This window comes from Buteo buteo, chromosome 5 (genome assembly GCF_964188355.1).
Source record: "Buteo buteo chromosome 5, bButBut1.hap1.1, whole genome shotgun sequence".
NCBI classification, from domain to species: domain Eukaryota; kingdom Metazoa; phylum Chordata; class Aves; order Accipitriformes; family Accipitridae; genus Buteo; species Buteo buteo.
This window is the reverse complement of record NC_134175.1, coordinates 4565071-4590876: the sequence shown is the minus strand read 5'-3', so window position 1 is coordinate 4590876 and position 25806 is coordinate 4565071. Positions and strand designations below refer to the sequence as shown.

Below are 25806 nucleotides of genomic sequence, written 5' to 3'. Positions count from 1 at the left end.
CTGGCAGAAACATGGTAGTTCCTCTTGGGAACAGAAGTTTTGCTTTTGCAGATTAAATGGTTAGTCCAGCTATCAAAAATTGTGCCCATGTAGCTAGTTGAGAAGAAACCAACGCGTGTTATGCTATGTGGCAAAGAAAGTAATTTGTGTGGTTATGTGTCGGTACAGATAAAGGTTGTATGTATTTAAGTGACCAAAATTGCCACACGGTTCTGTAAAAGATCTGGCATATCTAAAATACCTCATGGGGTGGCAAAAAGGTTTAGCTGACCTTTCTTCTCAGTGACCTGCATAATTCGGCACATGGGAGTTACACAGGTCATCCCAAACCCATGCCAGGAAATTGTTACGATGCACCACACCTGCACGAATGCACACAGTCACCATGCTACTTTAAATCAAGCAGGTCTGAGAGCTGCCATCTTAATTTACCTGCCTCTTTGTCATAAGTTTGTCTTTGATCTTCCTTTCCAAGTTGTCAGAGGGTACCTGGATTCACTGGATTGAGCTCCCTTAGAACTGCTGTCTGCATTGCCCTGGATAAAAAGACATTTAATTGGGTACAAATCATTGTATATGCAAAGAACCAAAAGCTCGAGATAGGGGAATTGTCCTGAAAGGGGAGATTAGGATCTCTCCTTGTCTTGCCAGGTGCTTTGCTCCCTTCCCTTGTAAGCTTTGAAGTTAATACAGGTTTGAGGTTTTGTTTACAGCTAGTCTTCCTTTAAAATTGCCTTTTTAAGGTAGAATTCCCTTGCACGGACATATTGTTCCTGGAATAATTTGCTGAAATGTGTTGAAGTTGTTCAGTAAGTGATGTACTTCTCCTTTTATTTCAAGACAAGCCTGTCAACTTTTGGAATAGTAAACACAAGGTTAAAGCCTGGTCTCGGCCACAAGATACCTAGACTCTGCTCCCACTGATTTCAGTGTGGGTCACAGTTGCTCAGCACCACAGGCAGGATTACCTTTCTGAGGTTGAGGCATCTCATGAAAATAAATTGTGGAATAAAAAGGAGTTCCAGAGAGGAAAAGGATTTTCCTTCTATTTGTTGCCACTTGATGTCTTGAGGGAACTGCAGGGAGGTGAGTGAGAAGTAGATAAGAGGCCATGCATGTTAATACCATGCCGTGATGCAGCGCAGGGTGGAATAAACATATTGCCCACCTTCGAATTTCAAGACACTGTCAGTGCAATTAAGCCATGCCTGTTTCCAAGGAAGTCGAGTTGTTTACTGTTGCCCTTGTTAAAGGCTGCTTGACTGGTAGGAAGGAAGATGGTGTGTAATTTGGTTAGAGCTGCATACAAAGACAAGGAGCATAGCAGAGAATTGAGCTAGGCATCTTGATGTTCAGCCGCGTGTTTTAGCTTTTGGCTGCATGGTAAGCAAACTCCGAAAGAATATCCGAGGCAGCATTTCTGTCTTCAATGTCCTGCGCTGGTGCAGGCATAAAACAGTGACAAAGGAGAGGGGCAGGAGCATGCAAGAGAGTCTCTTCACTGCCATATGAACAAAAACCCACTTGAGGAGACACTCCAAGCTTACTGGGCCTGCCAGGGGATAATTTTATCCAGGTATATGCCACATGAAGGCTGCATAAGAAGAGGGAAGAAAAACAAAGGCATCATTTCCCCAGAGCAAATAAAATGCATTTAACAACCACCATTTAAGCAAATATTACAGTGGTGTGTAACCAGCCTTTCTGGATGGGCATGAACCATATTAGAATGTGTTTTAGACAGACAGACATTTGGCCAAGAGCCTGTGTATCCGTGTGCATGTGTACGTGAATGTTTAAATCTGATGATAACATACTTAGTGGGCCTTTGCACGTTGATTTAACCCTGGCATAAACCCTTAACTCAGCCAGAACTGAGTTTAAGCAGCAGTGCTTAAACTGGATCCTTACATGTACATGTTTGGTCTATGTGGTACAGCTGTACACTTTTTAGAAAACTGTATTTAAGGAGGAATGAAACAGGTTAGTCAATAAGGAAGAGGACATTGAACGAATCAGGCCAAGTGGAAGAAGCAGATGAAAAATACATGGGAAGTGGGACAGGAGAAGCGAACTGAAGGGAAATTCACAGATTTAGCTCATTCTTTTGGAAAGGTACACAGGGAGAGAAAAGGAAAGCAGGAGAGGAGAATTGAAAAGTAGATAGTTCTGAACGTGTCAAGGCTGATCCTGACTCAGCAGAAAGTATTGCTGTGTGATGCAAGTAACGTTATCAAGTGCCAGAGGATCCTGCTGCTCTGCCCTTTAAGGATTGATATAGGATGGCTTCTGGGCTGTCTATTTATTTATTTATTTATTTATTTATTTTTCCTAGTAAGATTTGCCTTTTAATCTGGGAGACTTGAAGTAGGTACTAAAAGGTCACAAGAAGTTTTTAGCAGCTGGAAGCTAGATGTGACCCCTTAATACCCTGCAGTCTTTAGCATCTGCTGCTAAAAGAGCTGGTATTTGTCAGATAAGCGCCTTTAAGTTACAGCAGAAAAACCAGACAGTGGCAGAGGGACAAGAGTGCCTTCAAATGGGGACCTGCCTTCACCCTTCCATGTCAGTCACTGATTTCTGCCTCGACACCAACGGACAGCAGGGCTGAAGCAGTAGCCCCAGTCGAAAAAGCTGAGAGTAAGCTGAACTAAACAGAATGAGTCAGATTTTGCCCATCTGATTTAAGTCAGGGCAGAGAAGGCTGATGAGATACCAACTGTATGTAGACTTGCAGAGCTGTTTCCGTAACTTATGATGACTTTGGAGGACAACGGTGAAGCTGACTCTTGACTGTATGCTTTAGAAAGCTTAGAAAGATCCCAGTGAAATACCACAGAATATATTAACCATGACTTCTGGATTGGTATGGGGAGGACCCTTACTTAACATGAGGCTGAATTCGGCCCTTCCAGATTATTTCTGCTGTGGCTTTGGGACATAGACTGCATAAGGAAATGTCTTAATCCTTATCTTGGTGGACTATACAAAGAGCTCTCACCTTTCTAAATGTTAAAGCTGTGAACCAGGACGTGCTTCCTGAAGGCAAAGCCAGTAAATACAAGAAAGCTGTTGGCTAATGCCGCTGTTGTTGGCAGTCAAGGCATGGCTATGTGGAGACAATATGTTGGAAAGAAAAGACTTTCCAGATGGGTGAGCACAGTTTGTTCATCAAACAGTGACATACCTGTTTGATTTTAGACAATAGTTGCCCAACAAGTAAATGGATGTATTCTTTTGTTGAACTTGAAGAAGAAAAGTAAAGTAAATCCACACCAAATCCACATAGTTGATAGACATTAACAAGAACGTTCTGAGTCAGAATGAAGAGCATTTCGGAAGGTTCAGCCAAGGAGCTAAGCTTCCAGTTCTGTAGAAAAAAATATGAGCAACCTTTGCTTTGCTTGTGCGCGATCACTCACAAAGCATCCATGTGAAGTTTGGAAGTGTGGATATTGAGATAAAATGGTTGGAGCTGCTGTTCCATCAGATGCTTTTGGGGGACTTCAAATGGCAACAGGACAGACTTCTGGCTCTATGCTATAGAGTATATGGTTTCCTTTTATTTGTTGGATCTAAACCCCCCAAAAGACTGGTACTGGCAGGAAACAAAGTTGTTCCTGACATCGTCTTGCTGGAAGGCACTGATGAAATTTAGTTCTAGAAGTTGCGCGTATTCCTGAACTCCACAGAGGCTGCTGGCAGGACATTCCCCAAGGCCCATGTGAGTGGGTGAGTTAGACTTGGGATTTTCATGGAGTCATGTAGAGCAGGGTTACCTGAGTAGCTTTTGCTTCTCCCTTTCCTGTAGGGATAAGGCCAGACAAGGCCTTATCTGTGGCCTTGTTTGTGCAGATTCTGGAACGAACATACTCGTAGGGAAGAACGGATGAACAGGGAGGAGAAAATTAGTACCTGTTGGTTTGCTGAAAACTATTATTTAATCTGAAATAATTATTTTATCGTTATTTCATTAGCAGTACTTTTTGCTCTTGTATTCATTCCCAGGAAGTTTTATTTGGCTATAGGGACGGGTTAGGGAAAGGAGACCATTTATGTACTAGCAGAGATTCAGAGGAATGGTAAAGGTGAGTAGGTAGCTGATAAACTAGTTTTAGCTTTCATTTTAAAGATAGAAGAATACAATTATAATTCAAATAAGGTAGATGAGAAAAGCTGTTAGATACCTACAAGAAAGAGAGAATGTTTATACAAGAGTAATGTTCTTCATATTTATCCCCAGTGTGTTGTCTTCTCTAGTTTATCTATGATGGGTGGGTGGGGTATAATGGAACTTTTGTAGGGCAACTGAAAGGATTCTGGATAAACTGAGCATGTGAAGGCATCTTAAGACCTTGGTATATTGTTGAGATATATATAAGCTTGGTTACAGCTTTGGGGAAGCATTCTTGATATATTTCAGCTGCATACAGCAATCGAAAAGAGAATCATATCCTTCTGCTTTTAGATTGTATGTTGGATCAAAACTTCAAGGGCATGTTTCTGGAATAGAAGGTTTTCTGACCTCCCTCTTCACACCCTACTGTGAAATTGAAAGGATTCAAATGTAAGTTGGATATGTGAGTGATTCCTGTAGATCATCAGTTCCCACTGTTCATTGTCTAAACTTATACCATATCACCCATTTAAAATCGCTCATCTGAGTATTTTAATATTTCATCAGTTCAAAGCAGGCAGCTTAATGAATTGAGAAAATGAGGAGAATTTGGGATATTCAGAAAGACCTTATATCCATTAGGCACACCAGCTGCGTGTCAGCGACACATTCTTTTTATTGGCTGAGCAAAACATTTCTATTTGTCTGTTACTGAGGAACATTGGAACGCAGCATCTAGACAAGTCCAAAACTTCAGGGAACGCTCTACATGTCAGCAGGACAGGCCCATTGATTTTGGTGCAAGTCAGACGTGCCAGAAAACCTGTCAGGAGAAAAATCAGGACCTCCAGGCTGCGTGGTGCTGCAGGCAGAGGAATTGTTTGGCCCTTCCCTGCACTTGCATGCATGCATCAGGAGCAGCTGCTTGGCTTAAACCGTGAGGCTGGGTGTGACTTGGATTCTGACAAGTAACAGAATTTGAGAAGTATTTTTTAAGGGACCAGTTTGGAGATCCAGCATGGGAGACCTAGGAACTTGGGGAAATTTGGGGTAAGCAGGGATGATTAAGTTGGTGTTAATGAGAAAATGGGTAACTTAAAGAAGGGTTTATAAATCTGCATGAGCACACGCTAAGCTCCTGGGAAACGATGGAAAGGAAAACAAAGAGACACTGAAGCTCTAGGATGAAGGAGGGATCCAATGTAAGCTGCAAGAGTCCGTGAAGCAGGGAGTCCTGGAGGTTGATTCACAAGGTCTGTATAGCGAGGAGGCAGCGGAAGAGCAGTATGGAGGCAGTTTTAGGTATTCATGAAACGCACTTGACTCACAGTAAGGGAGTGTGACAAGTATGTGACACCCCACCCTCCAATGGCATTTCTGCTTGCCATCGTTGCCTTCATTATTCTCTTAGTGAAACTTTTTTTATTAGTGGCCAAGGTGAGCTGCAGCCTGTGCTCGGGGAGGGAGTGATCAATAGCATGGGCTTGATGGATGTTCAGAGGAAAAAAGTACAGACACTTGTAGTGGTTGTGGCAGATGAGCCGATGAAGATGGACCATTATGGAAAATCCTTCTGAACTCTGGTGAATTTGTGTTGGGTTGCTGCCCAACAAGTGTGTGCGTAGAAGGTAGAAGTCAAAGATGTTTTCAAGGGACTAGTCATGTGCGTACTTGGATGCATATCCACACTAAGGAAAAATGGCAGGCGGGAAAAAAGAGTCCGTAACTAACCTTCAAGTCTGTAACTAACCTTCAGACTTCTTGCCAGCTTGGAGTACTGGGTTCCATGTCCTTATGAGAGAAAAATAGCACAGGATCTTCACGTTTCTTGCCTCAGAAGAGAGCCGGGAGCAGTAAGGCTGGCAGAAAGAGCAGGAGACTGCAGTGAAAAGCAATGCAAGCATCACAGGGGGATGGTGCTTCCCAGGAGCTGCCCCTTGCCAGTGATGGTCTTGCACAGTGCTTACACCATGCTTTTGCGATGCCTATACTTTGTACAACTCTGGGTGAGGTGTCTCATCTGGAAGGCTGGTGTATCCTGCTGGTGATGGAGGAGTAGTAAAGTGACTGACTGTGTTTAGGGTTTTCCCTACCTTGTTTGGATTCAGGCTCTCATTATTTCTAATGCTTTGTGCCCTTTTCCTTTTCTCAGAAGTCACCGTGCTCCTTTATCCTGCTGCACAGTAAGCTTTTTGGCTCCAAGATTACAACTGTGGTGGAAATGCGGGATTCAAGATGCGTTAGGCCCGTCTGATACTTTTTCAAACTCAGAAGCCCTATCTGCATTACTGCAGGCAGGAGGGGAAATCTGAGGCTAAAATGTCTAGCATGGGCATGCCCGTTGCCAAATACTTTTGTGGTACCTCAGCGGATGGGCACATGTCAAAACCAACTATCAGAATAAGGTGCCAATAATGATAGACTGGGTTTGCACTTCATCTCAGTGCTTTATCTCTTTCCCATCTCCAGTCCAGCATCAATGTGGTATAGTTCCATCTTATTTTTATTTATGTGCTTGCAGAGAACCGAATGACAAAGCAGGATTACAATAAAAACATCTTTATACTTATTTCCACCTAATTTTGGAGTTGCCAGCTCTACTGATCATTTTTATGAACTGTCATGAGCATTAATGGAATTTTATGAGCATTTTGCTTGGGACATTGCAGGATGATTTTTTCAAGATAAGTCTGCAGGGAGGATTAGGCCTGTATTGCCCATGGTTGGGGTTGGGATTTTCAGGCCTCTCAACTCCCCCCAGTTGGTAAAACTTGTTTACCCTTCCCTCTTTCTTATTTTCCCTTCCCTCGCCTTTCCCCTTTCATTCCCTTTTTGCCTGTGTCTGATGGGTGACATCTTATTAGAAGGTGGAAATACCCAGAGGCAGAAGTGGGGTGCTGGTAAATTGTTGTCTGTCAAGGTCTATCAGGACTGATATCTAAGAAGGACAGAGAGTGACTGAGAGTTTTTTTTTAATCAACGATGAAGTTTTAAAAGGCAACCTAAAGACTGAGCAATAAAAATATAACCAAGAAGGCCAAGGAATGAGAGGCAACTGTGCCCTGAGCTTTGCCTGCTGAAAATCACGCTTGTCTTCTGTCTAGATTGCAAAATTCTCATGGGGTACTTCCTCCTGTGGCAGTGGAGGTAGGTGGGAGGCTTTCCATTAGCTTCAGCAGGCCCCAAGCTGGATTCCTGAATAACAGGGCCAGTTTGCACTCGGTTGAGCATGTGAAAGTGCTGTTGAACACGTTGCTGGCTACAAATGTCATTTGCCAGGTAGATGCGGGGTCTGGGTTTTTGCAGCAAATAGACAAGTTGGAGATGAGCTCGGGAAATAAGGAGAAGGAGCCAGAAAATGCATCACAAAGGTAGCTTGCCTCCCAGCAGTTTGCCACATTGCAATTCATGAAGTGGCAGCTCAGAGGAGCTGAGGCTTCCCAGCTTATGCCAGAGAGGTCCTGGAGTGCGAGAAGTGGGATGAGAAGAGGCAGTAAGGCACAGAGAGGGCTGGAGGAAGGAGGCAGCCCCTCCGCTCCTCAGAGATGCACATACATATGCTGGCTTGCATCCAGCTTCTTTGCCTGGGGCTTATCTGCCTATCTCTGATGGAAAAGTGACACAGCCTGTCAGCGGGTCATGCTGCCTATTGTTTAACAGTGAAACAAACTCTGCTGCTCCCCCTTACACCCCCCTCCCCGGCCCCATCCACTTCTTTATTAGTCACCTGATCAGAGCCTTCAAATCCTTGACCCAAATCCTCCTGTGCCCAGCTTTAGGTCTTATCCTGCTCTGGCTGTTCTGTCCACTGTCGACCTGAGAGGAAAGGTATTGGCTGTGTGCTATGTGATTAGGGAGATGGTGGTGGATGTTTTGAGCTGTGTGCAAGGTGATAAGCAGGAGCGAGGGAGGAGGGGAAGAGCCCTTGATAGGTCTGAGCTGCGAGCTTTCCCTGATCCGCATCCCTTCCCTGTTTCTGCTGACTCAGTGACCCTAGTTTTACTGCCTGGGAGTGTCAGAGGCAGCGACCTTGCCTGTCTGCTCAAGGACCTCTGGTACTCAAAGGCCATGCCAGGGCAAACCAAGACATGCTGAGGAGAAAGTTATTTTTGCAGAATTTCTTATCCCAAGACGACTCTCAGCTCTGCCGGACTGGAAGATGGTTAATCCTGCACTGATTTGGTGCTGCGTGTGTGGCAGGGAGTCAGAGCGGTCATCTTGTGAAACGTGCTTCTTTCCATCTGCGTAGGAAAGTTTACATACTAGTAAGGAAGAAGCTGAGAGGATTCATCACCTCTTGGGAATAAAGAGATTATTTTACCCCCAGAGCACTCGAATCGGTGTGGTCGGGGTTCTGAGATGGAGGGTCTCTGCTTGCTTCCTGGTGGGCAGAGACACAGGTCACACATTTTTTTCACTCTGAGCTGCCACTATTAACTGGGAGTACGATAGGGTGATTTTCTGACAGGTTCTGTGCAGGAGGTCAGACGAGGTAGATATAACTGTCCCTTCTGGGGCTTAAAATCAATGAATCTGTGATTAAATGGCCTACAGAGGCTGGACAGTGCAGGTTAAGGGAAAAGTAGTGATATTGGCGGCATTTTATGTGGGAGCTGCGGTCAGGTATTTCTCTTTGGGCAGCACAATGGCCAGCAATCCCCAGGTCATGTCTGTCTTTCTAGGTCCTTTTAACGAGCCCCAGATTTACCTGCGCATAGCAGGGAGACAGAAGGTGGATTTTTTCCAAGGGCTGGGCTGGAGTGCATATTTTTCTTTGGAAATTGGTTATTAATTTTGTTTTGGGTTTTAAAAAAAGCTAACTAAAAAATATGAGAGCCTTTGAGTGGCTGTTTTACACCAGTCCTGGCATTACATAGTTGTGCTGTTACATAAGGTTGTTTCTCAGCGCTATAATGATGCAACAGTATTTATAGACCAATCTGGGTTTTCCTTTTAATGGCTTCCATAAAAAGCTCATTATTCCCTTCATACAGTCACTGACTGATTTACATGCTTGTCCTGTCCCTGGGCGTATGCTCCAGTTTGGGTAGCCCTGAGCGACACACTCACACTGTCTGCTTGTTGCTAAATGACTCTGACAACAGTCTGGCTGTGACACTGGTCTGATCCTTACACCACAAACTTGTCTTTTGGGGAGATGGTGAGGAGAGGGGAGAGGAGGTCAGCAGAGAAGAAAAAAAAATCCCTTGGGTTTCTGCAGGTTCTGGCAATATTGTCATCTCCTTGGAGCCGCAAAGCCTCTGTCATTGCTGGCGTTTCAACCTGGTCAGGCAAGGGACTTGGCCTGGCTAGAGTGGGTGCATATGGTATGTAGAAGAAAGTCACTGCAGAGTAAGGAGAGTCTGCGAATCTGTTACCTGAGCCAGGGGTACCACTGAAATATACTCTTGAACTGGACTTGCGTCCAGTCAGGCTGAGAATGAGGAGGAAGAAGAAACCCCCCGTGTGGTCCTCAGAGTGACATAGGAGGGTTTGTGTGGAGGACGCGTGGGCGCACACCTGCACCGATTTCCACTTCCCCTGCCTTAATCAATGTCCTTGCGTCTTCTCCCCTGCAAGCCCTGACATTCCTCCTTTTGCATATTGGATTTTTTTTTTCTTTATTGTAGGGAGGGGCAGAGGGTCGGGACAGTTTTATGGCAACTGTATTGATCAGTAAAATTTAATATAATCCCTGCACTTACTGTGTGATCGTTAAGGGGATGGAGAGCCAGTGAAACATATTTAAAAAGAAATATTTTTCGGTTTTATTTCCTCCCATGCTACTTTTCTGAGTCTCTCTTCTCTTCCAAACCTGGCATCAATCTCCTACTTTGCATCCCTTCAAAGACAGTCATGCATTTTTGACGGGGTTTTCCCAGTTTGCCTTTGATTTGATCAAATATTAGGAAAAGACTTACCCAGTCTGGTCCGGTGCTGAATTCATTCACCATTTCCTCAGTTAACTGTCTTGCAGTTTTTAGATCTATGCAATTTTGTGTCTACTGAGAATATCACTCCCTCTTTTTTATCTCAGATATATCTGGAAGTCTTATTGCTGAAGTACCAGATTGCCTCTTGGTGTCTAATGCCTCCCACTCGCACAGTGCCCCTGTGCATCCCCATGTGTGTGGAGAACAGCAGCACAAAGTGGTTAACTGACATGCCAGCGAAGTCTGGGCAGGAAACTGGAGCAGAAAAATGACAGCTTGAGTTTCGAACTTGTGCTAAATATCCTAACCACTGGAGCAGCCTTCTTTGGGTACTGCAGAGTGGTGCTGCGCCGCAGGTGAAATACCTCCTCTGCAGAGTGACCTGCGCTTTTTTATGCCTGATAACCAAGCACTGAAAGGTTACTGTATGTGATCTTGCAGCTCAGAGCAAGGGCAGAGCAAACCCTGTCTGCCAGCAGGATGGACAATCTCTAAGAGGCACAGAGGGCTCATTCTGGCTCACCCTGTGAGGAAGACGGGGCATGGCATTTGTGCTGACGTTACTGTTACTATTGCCTCCTTGTTTTGGAGAGGTCTGCAGCCAACAGGGAGGCAGCCGCTACTGAAAATTATTTAAATTTTGACCAAATTTTCTCCACTCGCTCTCCCTCCCCCTCTTTGCAATCACTCTTTGCAGTCACTTTGAGCAGCGTGTTGCGAAAATCACCAGACCCTGCGGGCGCCTGGCTGCCTCTGCTAGATGCAGAGACTCTGACACTGATTTATATTTTGGTTAATTGTCTCCATCCATTAGTCTCCTCATCCTTCTCCTTGTTAAAGATGCAGTTGCTGCTAATGTCTGTAAATGAAACACATTTAAAAGGCATTGCTCCCAGTCTGAATCCGGCTTGGGTTAACAATCACTGGAAGCTGCCACCTCCCCAGGATCTCGAGGGTGGTGTGTCTCCGTTCAGGTGCCCTCCAGGGGCTGGGCAGCCCAGGCATTTGTCAGCACCTCTCTGCTTACCCTCACTCAAGGGGCCAAAAGCCGAAGGGGCCAAGAGACTGAGGTGTCTGCCCCATTTGTCTACGCCTCTCTGTGAGTCACTGCACGCTGAATGTGCTGGCAGGGCTGGCTCCAGAACCAGGCTGGGAAGATGGCTTTCAGCAGATGTAAGGGACTGGTTTGCTGGGGCATTTGAGATTGAGGAGAGGTGACTGGAGTGAGGGTCCAAATGCTGGTCAGCAGGAGGACCAGCGGACAAGACAGGACCAGAAGGGGTCTTGGAGCAATAGCTGCTGGCTTCAGACACTGCCAGTCGGAGGCTCATGGTGCAGATGTTGCTCAAAAAAAGATTATTGTTCCCAGAAGTCAGTCATACAGGATTGCTGCATGTCTGGTTACCACAGCCTCCCTAAAAGGGCTTGCTCCTAATTCATTTATACGTCCCCAGGGATGGTCGCAGTTAGCAAATCTGACAGTTCGGTGGCAGTCCCTATGATGGACTTCTCCTTCCTTGAGCACAGGTTGTGGCTCATTAGCTAGACTAGATGACATCGCTCATGCAATGTGTGCCAGAGATGATAGTACTGCTGGTTTAGCTGTTGTCCTGCAGGTGCTTCTCCGCGGACTCCACAGATGAGTCAATGGATTACTGTGGCATCTTGTCCCAAACAGACACCTACTGTCTGGGTGACGTTTCCACCAGTTGTTGATGTGGCTGTCTCTCCCCTTGAGTGCCTTTTCCTGTAAGCAACGCGGCTATCAAATGACCACTGGTGGACCATTATAGTGCCATTACAGAAAGTCTCATCAGAACAACCAGCTTTGGGGGAGACAGAGGACCAGTTAGTTCCATTAAACATAGACAGTGCAGCAATCAAAGCATTCATAGAGAACATTAGCAACGTTTTTTTTTCCTCCAGTGGTAATTTTTGCAGCCATTAGTTATTAGTATGTCTCATTGCTGCTTTGCAGAGCAGGCTCCTTATATCAGAGCATTGGGATGTGACAGGGAATTTAAGACTCAGCTCTGATCTGTATCTGAGCTGCACAGTTATCCGTGTTGTCCTGACTATACTGCCGGAGTCCTGCACCAATGTTCATTGGGTTTGGGTATGAGGTTTTAGGATGAGAAAGACTTTTTTTGTTGTTTCCCAGACCAAACGTGGAACCTGCAGCATATGCCTCCTATGCTGTGCTCCCCTGCAGTTTTCTTGTGCTGCCAGTGTAACAGGTCAAGTGTACAGTGTTTTCAGAAATACCCTGCAAGGTCAGGTGGCCATTCTGTTAGAGAGCAGCTTTCATTTCATATTACATCCAGGTAAAGGAGCCATTTGGACATGGCCTTTAAAGCTTTGTGGTTGCTGCTTGCAGCATGCATGGCCTGAGTTGTGGTGCACTAGTGAGCTGCTCGGTTGCCTGTGGCTTAGGCACAACCCTTATCACAGCTTTCCTGCATTCCTGGTAAATGGATCTGTTGCTCCTGTGCCCTCTCTTCATTAGGATTTGAAAATTGCCCGAGCCATAATAATATCCAGCCACTTCTCCGACTGTTGCTTTTGGCAGCAAGACAGAGCCTAGTGGCAGAATGGGAATTCTGTTGGATGGAAAGCAGCTTGCGAAAGCCTAGGACATTCTTTTCGGTGGATAAATGGGCAAGGAAGAGGCAGGATAGATATATGGTATGTCTGGTGGGATGGTTACTTCTCCGATGCTACGTGGAGCACAGTAATAAACAGGCACTTACACATCACCACTGCCCGCTTTACTCCTTGTTAAAGGGTGTTCCTTTTGAGGCCAGGTTCATTACAAGGTCTGTGCCAGTTGCAGCTCTTCTCAAAGCTACAGAGTTGGCCTTGAGGGACGTCTACAGCGCTGTTAGGTAGCTGCTACCTTTCCTTTATTTCTTAGTAGGAGGAACATCTTTGTGAAGATGGGATCTCACTTCTTTGTCAGCAGTCATCACACACTTCTTTGCCATCTCATACAGTCTCATCTTTTTTTAACATTTTATTCCTCTCTACAGCTGCTAAGTATGATGTCGCAAAATCAGGACGATGGATTCAAATGAATCCATCAACAGCAACGAGCAACAGCACATCAGCTGTAATTGAAAGCAACAACAGGAATTTATCTTTACTAGACATGTTTAGTTTCGCTGTTCAGATAGAGGACAGGGCAAATCTTAGCATTCTGGTTGGAGGTTAAATGTGTATTGGATTTAAAGTTCAGACTCAAAACTCTTGTAGCGCTGTAAGTCCTCTCGTAAAACTTTGCCCGCCAAAATAGCAGAAATACCAGAAAAACACATCTTGTGATCGGAGCGTCGATCATCCTGAGCCAGGTATCAGAAGAAAGGTCTTACGAGACTGTCAGTTAACACTGAGTCACTTCCCAGTCTGAAAGCAAATCTGGATGTGGCCAACCGGCCACGTGCCCTCTGGAATCCCCGACAGTAAGTACTCAGCTTTCTACCCCTCGTTTTACTGCAAGAGCAAAACTTGCTGCTCTGAGATGGAAGCGCCCAGACAGTCATGCCTCAGAACATGTTCCCCTGCTGCTTGGAAACATACCTGTATTACTGCGGGTCCCCAAACCATTAATTACCAAACCCCATGCAAACTGGATGTTGCCATGGCAACCTGCAGCCCTACAGAAGGCTATTTGTCTCCTCCTTGACCTTTCAGGAGATCTGTATCTTGCTCAAGCCCCCTTCTCTAATCCGGTTTTTAAAATATAATATTATGCTACTGAAAGGGATCAGACCTTTAATCTGATTGTGTGTGCATGTGTCAGTGCATGTATGGGGGAGCGCCTGCATTAACAGGCACCCAGCAGCGGCTCGGAGACGAGACAAAGGAAAAGCGGAGTGTGACTCTGCCCTGCTGGGGCTGCAAGTGAGCACCTGGGTGGAATTATTGGCTTCCGCGCACAAATGGGGGAATCCTCTCCATGGGAAGGACCGTCCCCTTAGCGTGGGCTCCTTCCCACCGAGGTCAGGCAAGAACTGTGCTTTTGCTGATGAGGAATTTTGCAGAGGGAATGCCATGGCACAGCCATTTCGGTTTCCCTCCCAGATAGCCTACGTCCCTGCCTTCAGCTGCATTAGTCACTGTGCCAGACCAAGCAGCCGAGTTTTAGGCATTACTACATGTATGTTGGTATCCCCAAAGTGCGTGTTCCGGATCTTGACCTGAGGTCCTGCAAGCTGGATATTCTTTTTCCAGTTGTATTCCTTCCGAGGGAGGGATCTTTAATCCTGCATTGGCTCTGCCTGCTGGAGCCCTGAGCCCGTGAATTTGTTGCCTGTTCTGTATATGACAGGATTACTGCGACCAAGTTAGGTGGTGTGTAAACCCGGAGGAACAAATAACCTTTTCCCCAAGAGACTTGCTGTCTTTTGAAAACACTGTCCTGTGTCGCGAGCAAGTTGAACACACAGAGAATACCCTGTAACCTGGGCTGAGAGAGGGGGGTCTTGTTTCTGCGCTATGCCACTTGTTCAGGTCGCCCTTTGCACTGCTCGGCTCCGTGCATCGAGAGCCGGCCGCCCAGCCCTGTCTGCCAGATGGGCTTTGGTGGGTGCTGGGCTGGGCCTTTTTGTACAGAACGTGGGCACAAAAGTCCGGAGCCGACAGGAGCGAGGAATGAGGGATGAGACTGAGGAATCGGGGACCGGTTAGTCAAAGGGAATTGAAACACAGGGCGGAGGGCCAGCATTGCCGCCTGGCAGTGCCGGGACTGCCCAGCACAGGTGTGGGCACTAACCCAGCACAGGTGTGGGCACTAACCCAGCACAGGTGTGGGCACTAACCCAACACAGGTCCTCCCCATTCCGCAGAGCTGCCGGCATTTGCTGGGCAACTGGGCCGCTCTGCTGAGGGGAAAACGCTGTGCAGTGCACCATTTGCCTTCGGAAGGAGGTAAGTGGTGTGTTGAGTTTTTCGGATAGCTGTTTTCTGTGGAGAAAGGCGCTAGGGTTTTTATGGCAAATGGGTGACGCAGGGATGAGGTAGATGTTTGCCTGCTTTGTGTTGTAGGGCTGGTGTTCCCCTTAGGGCTGGGGGCTAGGGGAGGGCCTGGGCAGGACTGAGTTGTGAAGGAGTTTGGCCGGGCTGGAGTTGTAACTCATGTTTTGCAACTCCTCGGTATATGGACCAAGCAGATCTCTCAAAGCCTGGGGTATTCTGCTGTCTTTTGTCCTCCTGCTGGGCCAACCAGCAGGAGACAACGTGATTTCAGGGTTGGGAGCGCAGTTGCACTGCACAGGCCAAAGTAGTGAGTGTGCAAAAGCAGGTAATTTTATCTGAAAATGGCTGGTAGCTGGGTAGAGCCCTCCTTCCTGGCTAAAGCACCGAGTAGACTGGTGGAGTACCTGAAGAACTGAGACTTGCTTAAAAGTTAGATGTCCACTACTTTTATTAAAATGGCTTCGGGATGAAAGTAGTGGGACTTTGCTCTGTGGAGGTTCAGGAGGGTCTCTTGTAAAAATTAGGTTTGTTTAGCATCTCATGCGGTCACGAGTGAGGTAAATTTGGCAGAGTTGTCAGCTGCAGAACTAAAGCTAGTGTTTTACTCTGTTGATCCAACATGGTGGTAGAAAGTCCTCTGTGGTCTAAGCAGAGCCTTGCACAAGTATATCCCTTACTAGAGGGTCTGCATAATTACTGGAGTCTGCAGCTGTGTGGAGCTGTGTTTGCTGGGACCAGCTTGGCCTACAGTATTTAAAAAAAAAATGCTTAATGTCTTCACCTACACAGAAGGATATCTCAGTTTTTCGTAAGAAGCTCTGGTTACCATTCACTCTCTTTTCTCATACTAACACTGAGCCCCAGGTATAAGCTACCTCCCTCTGTGCCAGGCATAGAACAAACCAGAACAGAAAAGCAGTCTCTGCTTCAAACCTCCCATGCTCTAAGACAAAAGGAACAACTCTTGGGGACAGTTTGATGTGTTAAAAACTGTCTCAGCCTGTTTGCCTTATCTCTAGTCTTTCTTCCCTTTCCTCCCAGTGTCACCTCTGTGTTCAGTTTGCCTTCTGCAAAGGTGTTCTAGCAAAGTCATGTTTTCTTGGGATCCTGCCTAATTGTGTGAGTAGACTGAGTTGAATTCAAAGCCCGTAGAATGTACCTATCAGCCCTGTGGTATCTGCTCACGTGTGGAGTTATGACTTGCTAACGCACCATTGCGCACCACGATGATTTTAATTTTAAGGCCACGGAAAATCTCCTAAAAACACAAGATTGTTGGGGAAGAAAAAAAAAATCCCTTCTAGTGTGGTAACGTTTCCTTTCATGTAGATCTCCTGGTTTTAGTTTTCAGTGGCTATATTGCAGTGTTCTGCACTCTGTGTTTTGGAGAATCAAGTCATGTTAAGGAATTGCTGTGCTCTTTTCCAGAAGGAGAGGCAGTCGCATTTTAGTGGTGGATAAAACAATTCCTTCTCGTAGCTCTCTTAACGTGTTTACATATCAGAGGTGCTTGGGGCTCGATTGGGATGCAAGACACTCTGCAAATGCAAAGATGTAATTATCCCATTTTTCTCTTCCTACTCCCTGCCTTTCTCCCTCTGCACTTCTGGCTCATCTCCTCCGCCCTTTCCTGAGCATTGTGCTGATGGCAGCGTTTATCTGCATTTGTCCTCTGTCCCTGACATCCAGTTATTGATTGGCATGATTAAAAAGAACTGATAATCACTTCACATTAATCCCATAAATGACTTAAGACACCAAAATATTTGCATAATGCATCTTAAAGGTGGCAGCTAAAAGAGGATAAGACCCAAAACTGCTTGGCACAGGAGAAATGGGCTTCCCACTCACCTGTGGGCTTGCTTAAGTAATTAGCCTTCTGCTTGCATAAGGAGGAATCTGAACTGGTTTAGCGGAGGAAGATGCAATGGGCGCTCAAAGGCTTTGAGATCCGAGCATCCCATCTCATTGCCGAGATTGGGGATGGGGGGAGCGCGCGGGGGGAGCAGCAGGGAACATGACAGCGGCTGCTGAAATGAGAGTCTGTTTTTGTCTGCTACATCTTGCGAAAATCTGGAGCCAGACACCCGCTGAAAGTACCTCTGTCTAAAGACTTTCTGTCATAAACTTATCTGATTAGCAGAGAGCTAGACGACAGATTAGCCCCTGCTTCTGCACTAGGGATGGGCTCTCTGGAGCATTTGAGCAGATCTGCTCCTGGTGCTGGTGCTGATAGCCTGTAGGTGGGGGTGCAGCAGGTGGGGAGGAGGTAAGGGGGGATAAGAGGGGGATATTTAAAGGAAGATCCTTGCTAGGTAATTCTGCAGATAATGCACCCTCCGTGTTGTCCTGCTGGTCCCAGGTGAGGACACTCTCCTCTGCACCAGTGAGTTGGTGGTCATGTGCTGTGTGTCACAGCAGCACAGAGTGGGTGCACTCGTCATGTGAGTAGAGGTTGGGAGGGAGCTGTGGATGCGGGAGGGAGGGCAATATTTCTAATATGTATAATTTTTTGCAAGTGTCTCTGGTTCTTCTGGCTGTCATCTTCCATTTAGAAAGAGGGGAGGAAGAAAAATAGCCACATTTAGCCTGGGGCAAGCACCTTGTGCTAGAAGGATGAGGGATTTAACATATACTGCAAACAAACAAAAGGGAGACATTCCAGCATTTCCATTTAGTATCATGTATACTTTTTAGCTTGTTCTTCCTCTTCAGTGTTTGCGTATCATTTATTCAGAAATATTTTGCAAGTGGATAGCGGTTTGTGAGCAAAAGCACTTGCCAGCTGAACTGCAGTGTCTGCTACAGTGAATGTCTCTTTGCGTTCTCCCTCTCCGTAGAAGGAGGGGAGAAAAAAAGGACTAAACTAGCCTATTTAGCAGCAATCCGGTGGAAGGATAACAGGCAAAATAATGCTGAACTGCTCTAATGCATTCTCTTTTCCCAGAAGGAAGAGAGCATTGTTTCAGGATCTGCTAGAGTGAAGAGTTGAAAATTAGTTTTGTAAATAAATCTGTACCCTCAGCTCTGAGTAATGCCAATGTCCGGGTTTGTGGTGGGTTTCTCTCTAAAAAGAAAAACTACTATTCAAGTAAATAAAGTAGTCTTGTGTTCCAACAATGATGGAATGGAAAAACTTACTTTTTTTTAAGAATAGAAGGGTGGCAACTGATAGAAAACTATCAGTTATTTCAGTTCAAGTTTCCTATTAATTCTGGAATAGATCTGCCAATTCCTACACTTTCAGTTTTTCCATCTGAGATGTAAGTTCTGGCCCACGCAAGTTATATCTGGCAAAACTGAAATCAGGAGCGCTGGCAGCTGCAGAGTCCTTTATGGGAAATGAGAGTGCTGTTTGGGAAGTGCTTTGCACTTAGTCTCCACTCCCCAAAACTAGAGGAGGTTACCTAGGAACCTGATGGGTAGGAGGGGGAGAACCTTTCTTGAAATACAGCTATGTCAGGGGCAAACAAAAGAATCTTGCGTGCGCACACACATACACTCATACACACAAAAATCAATTATGTGGTGGCAAATAGGATTTCCTTAACTTGGTGCTTTTCTGCTCTGTTGCAGCCGTGATAACGACCTTTCCACTATCATCTCCAACCTGCATCAGAGCCGTCAGCTCGTTATGCCAGAGACCCAGAGCCGCTGTGAATTCAAGAGAAACAGCATTGACGTTGGCTTAGGAGCAGCAGGTAAGCAGCTGCAGCAGGTCCTGCTGGTTTGGGTTTGTTGACTTCCCTCGTCTCTCTTTCACTCCCTCATTTGTTCCTTTTTTTCAGCAGCTGTTCTTTCTGTGGCTGTTTGTGTTATACTTTGGAGTGAGCTATATGAAGGCTTTTAATATTCTGGCTAAAGATTAACATGGAAAAGATTTCATGGAGATGTTAAAGTCCTTTTGAGATCTCAGCCCTGTGTTATTCTCAAATCTAGCAGTCTGTGTTAAACTACTGGCAAAGGAGCTTGCGCTAGCAAAGAAGTGAAATGTCCCCAGGGTTACTGTCAAGTGAAGCAGAAAGGCCTTGCAGAGAGCATGGTTTGATTTGTAATTTCATTAATCAGAGGTTCCCTGTGCTGCCTCTGCGCCTGCCAACTCCTTTGTGAGCATGATTGTTTGGTTTTGTAGTACAATCTGGGTTTTGGGGGGAAGTTCACCTGGTTTCAACTTAACATGGTGAAACCAGAAATGCTCCTCTTGGATCCCACACCATGCCTCTCTGGATGTCAGTAAGGGAGCTATGGGCAAGGATGCTTTGGTGGTAGATATGCATCAGTCAGCAAGCGAGGCACTGGTAATAACCTAGAGATCTGCTTGTTGTTGGCAGAATCTGCAATTTACTTTTGGTTATAAATAAAAGTTGAGGAAAAACTGGGAGTTATGCTAGTTTTTATACTGAGCGATCCCTGTCCTTCCAAATCAGAATTGGATCTCTCTGTGTATGTTAATGTAGGCCTTTCCTGAAAATCTGTATGTTTGTGGCTTTGTTCATATTTTCTTGTAAGTAATTCTGTTGACTGTGTAACTTAACCCCGGATCTGAAGGGAGCATCACATCTAATATACTTTGGGAATGTCTTTGGAGAATATTCAGTAACATGACAAGGACCTGGTCTGCCTTTTGCATGAGGCTTGACCCCTTTCCGGAAGGGTTCCTCCTGCCTGCACTGAAATTTGTACTGGTGTGACTACTTTTGCAGTAGAGTGTTCAGTCCCATAGGTGTGTTGTGCTGAACTGGGGGATCTGTGGTATGTCTGTGAAGCAGCCTTGGGCAGCTCCCAGTCTTTGCTTTCACAGCTGAATCTCCGTATTCTCTTCATTAACCGATCTCCACAGCCCCTTTTCCTACACAGCTCAAAGAGCCAAACTGGCCAGAGAGGTGTTTTTCTGTATGACCTTGCTTAAGTCTATATGTCTCAACTGACCCTGTATGTTGAAATGGGTTCGAATGTTGTTTGCTTTACAGAGAAACTGCTGGGCTTGGTCGGTGTTGCTGAAATTCTCTGAGATCCATAGCATTCCAGAAATGTAAAGGCTGCTTTTCATTCCCATCAGCGTTAAGCAGTAGAAAAGATTAGATGTAGAAGTCCTCATTCTTATTTGTTAGAATTTATGTTTCAGGTTCTCTGGTTAGCTTCTTAACTGTAAAAAACACTAAGAAATATAAATTGTAGGCACTGCACACGTGTTGTAGCAGTGAGGACAGCAGTGCTTGGCTAGGACCTCACTGAAAGTCTAAGCAATGAAAAAGGAGGTGGCTCATTCACACCTGAGGTCACCAAGCAAGTGACAGAGCTTTTCGGGACATGATAGATTTGGTGTGTCTAATGAGAGTTGACCAGCAAAAGAGTACGTGGGGGGATGGTGGGGAGATTAGGTATCTAAAGGAGAGGGGCCATTGTCACATCTCCACAGGGACAATTTAACTCTGATTTTTCCCCGCTGTCTGGAGCCAGCTCACTCTACATGTTTGTTTGATTAAGGGAAGACTCATTTGCCAAGGTCTATGCAGAACCTGCAAGCTCTGACTTTAGAGCATGTACTGAACTGGTACCTATGTCGCCACCTCAGGGACATGCAAGTCAAGGGAACAGAAACAAAATGTGCTGGGATTTGTAGCTGATGCCGATTATCGGGTTTACGTCTTGGTTCTGTTTGTTTTTACTGGCAGGGGTGGGAGGGAAGTATGGTATAACTAATTGCTACATATATAATTTTAAGAGAGTTAGTGTTGGGTTACTCTGAAAGATTGTTTAAACCACTTAGAACAATAAGGGAAAAAGAAATGTGTCCCCAGTTGTCTGCTGTTTGCGTTGTATGCCTTTGAGAGCAATACTGTGTATTTGGGTTATGAGAGTCTCACGCTCAGAAAGGCATTTGGAGATGGACAGTGCTGAATAAATTATGTTAATGCTGATATGTTTAAAAACTCCCGCATCGCTCATGACTGTAAGCTGCGGCGCTCTCGGAGTAAGTCGGAATCTGCTGCTAAAATGTTTTCTGTTGCTGGTTTAGCATTTATGGTTTGAAGTTAGGCATACAGTCCCAGCCAGTAGAGGCTGAACACTCTGGAGGCTGCTCTGCAGCTCAAACTGCAAATTCTACATGTGCAGGGTGAGGGGTGAGCGCATACTGCTAAAACAGGACTCAGAAATATATGTGGCTTCTTGGCTATGGCTGAGGCTAAGCAGAAGATTGAGAACAAGGGTAGCACAAATGGAAGAGATTTGCTTATTGCAGGGCCCAGGGGGTTAAGAAGAGGGTTGAAGTTGGCAGGGTTGGTTGGTTTATGATTAATTCTGTGAGGGAGTTCCTTGATTTATAGTTAAAACCAGGATTAGAGGCAGTGCTATAGTTTTGAACAGCATGGACTGGAAAATTAGAAGTATTACTGGATCTTCAGTGGCCTTTGAAATGTAGAAACTAATGGAAAATAATGGTGTATAGTTAGTTCTGGGGCTTTTATGAGTTCTGGGAGATAGGTTAGACTAGAGTCAGGGTTCAAGCTAGAGCTGGACTGATGTTCAGGTCACAAGGGGCTGAAGAGACTGATGTATTGCTGGAACACACACGGTCTTTCATTGGAAGAGCAGCACTGATATTAATAGCCTCGGAAGGGTTATGGATGATTTTTAAGTGAAAACTGGTCACTTTATGTCAATGGTGATGGTTATATTTGGGAACAGAGATACTGAAGAGCTTAGTTTGGGAGAGCAGAAGCTGAAAGACTTAGAAAATAACCGGGTCCCGAAAGCCTCGGGTAGGGTTTGGCCCTGACTAGAAAAGGATTTAATAACCCACCTCAGTGGGTGTAATAACCCACAGTGGTGGGTGCTAGCCATTTGGAACAGTAGGCCTAGAGGAGGTGCAGTCTTAGGGCTTGGGATAGCTGGGACAAAAAAAGTCCCTGTATTTTGGATCTTGTGAGGCCCAAAGAGCTAGGAAGAGTCTGGAGTCAGCAAAAACAAATGGCTATGCTATCTGTTACGTCACTTAGGTGTCATTGAGACCAGTGTAGTCATTGTGACATGTTGGCAAGTTGAGCATCTACAGAAAATAGGGCTAGAAAATCTGAGAGCTACAGTGCTTTGAAAATACACTTATCATAAAAAATGGAAAGACTGTTATTGCTAGCCTACAGTGATAAAGGGGAAAGGGAGGTAGGTGTGTTGCCAGCAAGTAAAGTCCCAACATCAGAAATGTTGGACAAAATGCATAATGCCTTCCACCAGTTTTCGAGTACATTGTAGAGGTGCATGAGTCAGCTGAAACACAAAAAGGCAAATTCGCCTGAGATCATAAAGCGAATGATGACTGAACAAGAGAGCTCAGTTTCCTGCTTTGTCCTCCCTAACTTCTCTACTAGACCTCTGTGTTGCTGGTCCACTGTGACAATACGGAATAGATGTGGATTATAGCCTACTTCTAGAGATTCAGCATATGAGAGATTTGGGGGTGGGGGTGGTGTTCCCCCCTGCTGGTGTGTGTACTGAAGCAAGACGTCTAGATGAAAATAGCTGACAGCTTAACTCGTGTTTGAAGTGTCCCCTGATACTGGACCTTTAAAGGAAATAAAGAATACCAATGGCAAAAATCTACAAAAAAAGCAAAAATCTGCTCCAGCCGGTGCTTCTCAGTAAGACATCTGGAGACCCAGAACGGGCAGGGATAACTGAGGCTTTTGCGACAACAGCAGAAGTAGGTGGCCGAGAGGCGTGTACTGATAAAATCTAATTGCCCTATCGATTGGCTTCGGAGCCACCGTCAGCTGTGGTAACGATTGAGATATTCTTATGTGTTTGATGCATGTTAGCTGTATCTCACTGCTCTGGGCCCACTGGGGACCTTAAGGTATTACAGAGATCTCTTAATCATGGAGCAAACTTGCGTGTGTTAGGCCTGCTCTGCGGCACCACAGATTTATTACAATTACCACTGAGGCACTTGGATTTCCTTAGGTCCCGGGGGTCCTGGGTTTCGGGAAGAGCTGCCCTGTTTGTAACTCTGAATTCTTAATTGGCCGAGGAAATCTATCTCACTGGTTTAGGATTTTACCCATCTGCACCCTCTCGCACTATTCTTCCTTCCTTCTCATCTGGGTTGACTGTTGACAGTATCATGTCCTCACGCATTTTAAGAATAGTAAACTTCTGCTTTCTCTGCCTCTCTGTGACTGGGAGTGGAGGTGCTTGTGCTTGCAATATAGAGAGCACTGGTTTCTGTAGTCCCTGGATAGATGTCTGTTCACCAAATGGTAGTGCAAATTTCCGAGTGTGCAAGTGTTCATTGTTTCCAACACAGACTGAAAGAGCAGTAAATTCTTGTGGAGGATCAATGAATGTAGTGTAAAGGAAGGGCACTTGCCTCTCTGCCATCTCTGTTGCTCTTCGTTGATCAAAATGATATCTAGCTCCTCTTTTGAAGTCTAGGTTATGTCTACGCTGGGCTAATGTCCAGCTGCTAGGTTTAATCTGCTCCTACTTCTCTGGCCAGTGTTGGACCTTTATTTTTTATTTATTTTTTTTTAAAACCCGGGGCTAGCTAATCCAGCTGTTGAGAGGTAACGTTGGCTCTTGGCTGGAGAGATACTCCCTTTGCAGAGAAGAGAGGTGAGCTGCTTCACCTAAGTGCTGACAGTCTGCAGGACTGCAGTTGAGGGGAATATACGTAGAGCCTACCTGGAGAAATAAGCTTTGGTGATGCCCAGAGCTCCCAGGCCAGTTTACCTAGGAAACGTGAATGGTGTCTTCTCTCTTGACACTGCGGACTTGATTTTCTGCTGTGTCCTTCTCTTTTGGTGGTGTTCCGCACTGGGAGATGCTGGAGAATGCTTTCCTTGGTGCTAATTAAATTGCAGTCACGATGGGGGCATCATATGCCAAATGGAGGAAGAAAGGAAAAGTGCGTATAATGGGCTCTGTACTTCCTTAGGAACATAGAGGCAGCCTGCATTGGTGAGATTCAGTAAGAGGCTTAACAACATCTGCAAAGGTAGAGCAAGTATGCTCAAATGCCTCAGGGGGAGCATGCATGTGGGAGGGGAGGGCAGGCGATGAGCCTAATGAGAATATAAAAGTCGTTTCCAAATGGATCAGATAAAGGCGAGGCAGCAGACGGGGTACAGCACTGGCACTACAGAGGGGCTTACCTTGAGAGCGGATGATGGCACAAGGCGCTTTTAATCTTAATTGAGAGAGAGGCACACACACAAGGATGAGCAGAGCCAGGGCTGCTTGACAAAGGCACAGTAGCAAAGCTGACGGTTTGCACATCAAACACGGATTTAGAGCCCCTTTAAGCAGCTAGCGGTGTGTCTGTAAACAAGTCCAATCCCCTCTATCCAGTTTGGCTAATGCAGACTGCCAGGGCATACGTGGGGTGGGGGAGGACGGAGGAGGCCTTGCAGGGCTCCATGGCTCAGAGAGAAAGTACGGGTGCCTTCTCCCTGGTGTCTGTGTGCTTTGCACGCTGCTTTAGGACTTGAATGAGCATTTTGCGATAGAATCCTGGTCCCAAGGCTTTAAATAATTTCTCTCCTGCAAAAATCCTGTTAATTTCTCCTTTCTCTCCTCAAATACCCTCTGTTCTGCAGTGCCAGATTTCATGACTTTCCAGTTGCAGTAGGACTATTTGCATGGATAGAAGTGGAGGAATCAGGCTCACTGATGCTAGAGGAAGGTGGGTAGATCTTCCCTCTTTTCCGTCTGCCCCTCGTGATTAGAAGGAGTTGGCTTGATGTCTGAATATTATCTGAGAGAGGGCACTTAATGGAGACGTGGCAGAATATCAGATCTCGCTCCAAACAGCAAGCAATTTGCTATGTTTCTGCATATAATACTTGGGACTGTGCATGGGTTAAAGACCTCTTCCCCAGCGATTAGAGGCTTCTTTGGCTGTGGTGTGGGAAGCGGCAGAAGGCCAGCTTTCCGATGTTGCAGAGCTCCCAGAGAGCTTGGGCTTTTTCTAGGGGTTGTTGGTCCATGTGATGGAGATGGCAAACCCTGAGAGCCTTGGCCTCAGGGCAGTGGTGTCCTCAGTGACCAGTATAGTTGCATCTTAGCCTGCAATGATTCCTATGGAAATCCCACATGATAGGGAGAACGTGACATCTGTGTCCCTTGAGTAGTCCCACTTTAGGAGTCCTGCTGCATTGGAGGCCATGTATGCTTGATGCTTTTGCAGTCCTGGAAAAGCAGTGTTCATCTGCATGTCTCAAAAACACCGCAAAAGAGAGATCTCTCTTCTCTCTCTGCGAGGTTATTTGTTCCTCTGTATTAATGCTCCTGTCTTGTCTTTCCACTTGATGCTCTGTTGCCTAAGCAGGGGAGAAGGAGAAATTTCAGGAGTGAAGTGTAAACAGATTCACATTTAAGAATTGGTCTTGGAATTTTTATTGACAAGGCAGTGCTTGTAGCTCGCATGCGTGGATCCGTAGCTGATCAAACTAGTTGTCCCACTGCCTTTGGGCCTATCCCTGAACAATGTGTGCCTGCCATTGGAGGGCTTCCCAATCACTTCATTTGGCTTTGCACTGAGACCTAGAGCTTTCATCTGCTAAGGAGGAGTTAACATTGGGGGTGAAAAAGAATTGGGATCAGGGATGTTATAGCTAATGGTTAGAGACAGAATTACAGTGAACTGTTGTTTTCTGAGTGTGTGATAATGAGCTGGGATGCAGACATGTTTTCATTTAACAAAGCCAAACAACAACAAAAAAAGCAGAAGGCTTTATTGAACTGCTGCCTTAAATTGAGCAGAAAATCAGCACCAAATGGGTA

At 45.7% G+C, this 25806-nt stretch overlaps 1 protein-coding gene across 6 annotated transcripts in view; it reads left to right on the top strand.

Annotated features, from left to right (window-relative positions):
- The window catches only part of SAMD11 (sterile alpha motif domain containing 11), a 123861-nt gene that overhangs the window by 51000 nt on the left and 47055 nt on the right, over positions 1-25806 (top strand). For all 6 annotated transcript variants that reach the window (XR_012650329.1, XM_075027292.1, XM_075027293.1 and 3 more), the window contains one exon: positions 18601-18725. Coding sequence is in view for 5 of the 6 variants with exons in the window: in XM_075027292.1 (XP_074883393.1) it covers positions 18601-18725 (125 nt within the window). In the remaining variant the exon portion in view is untranslated. The remainder of the gene's footprint in view (positions 1-18600; positions 18726-25806) is intronic.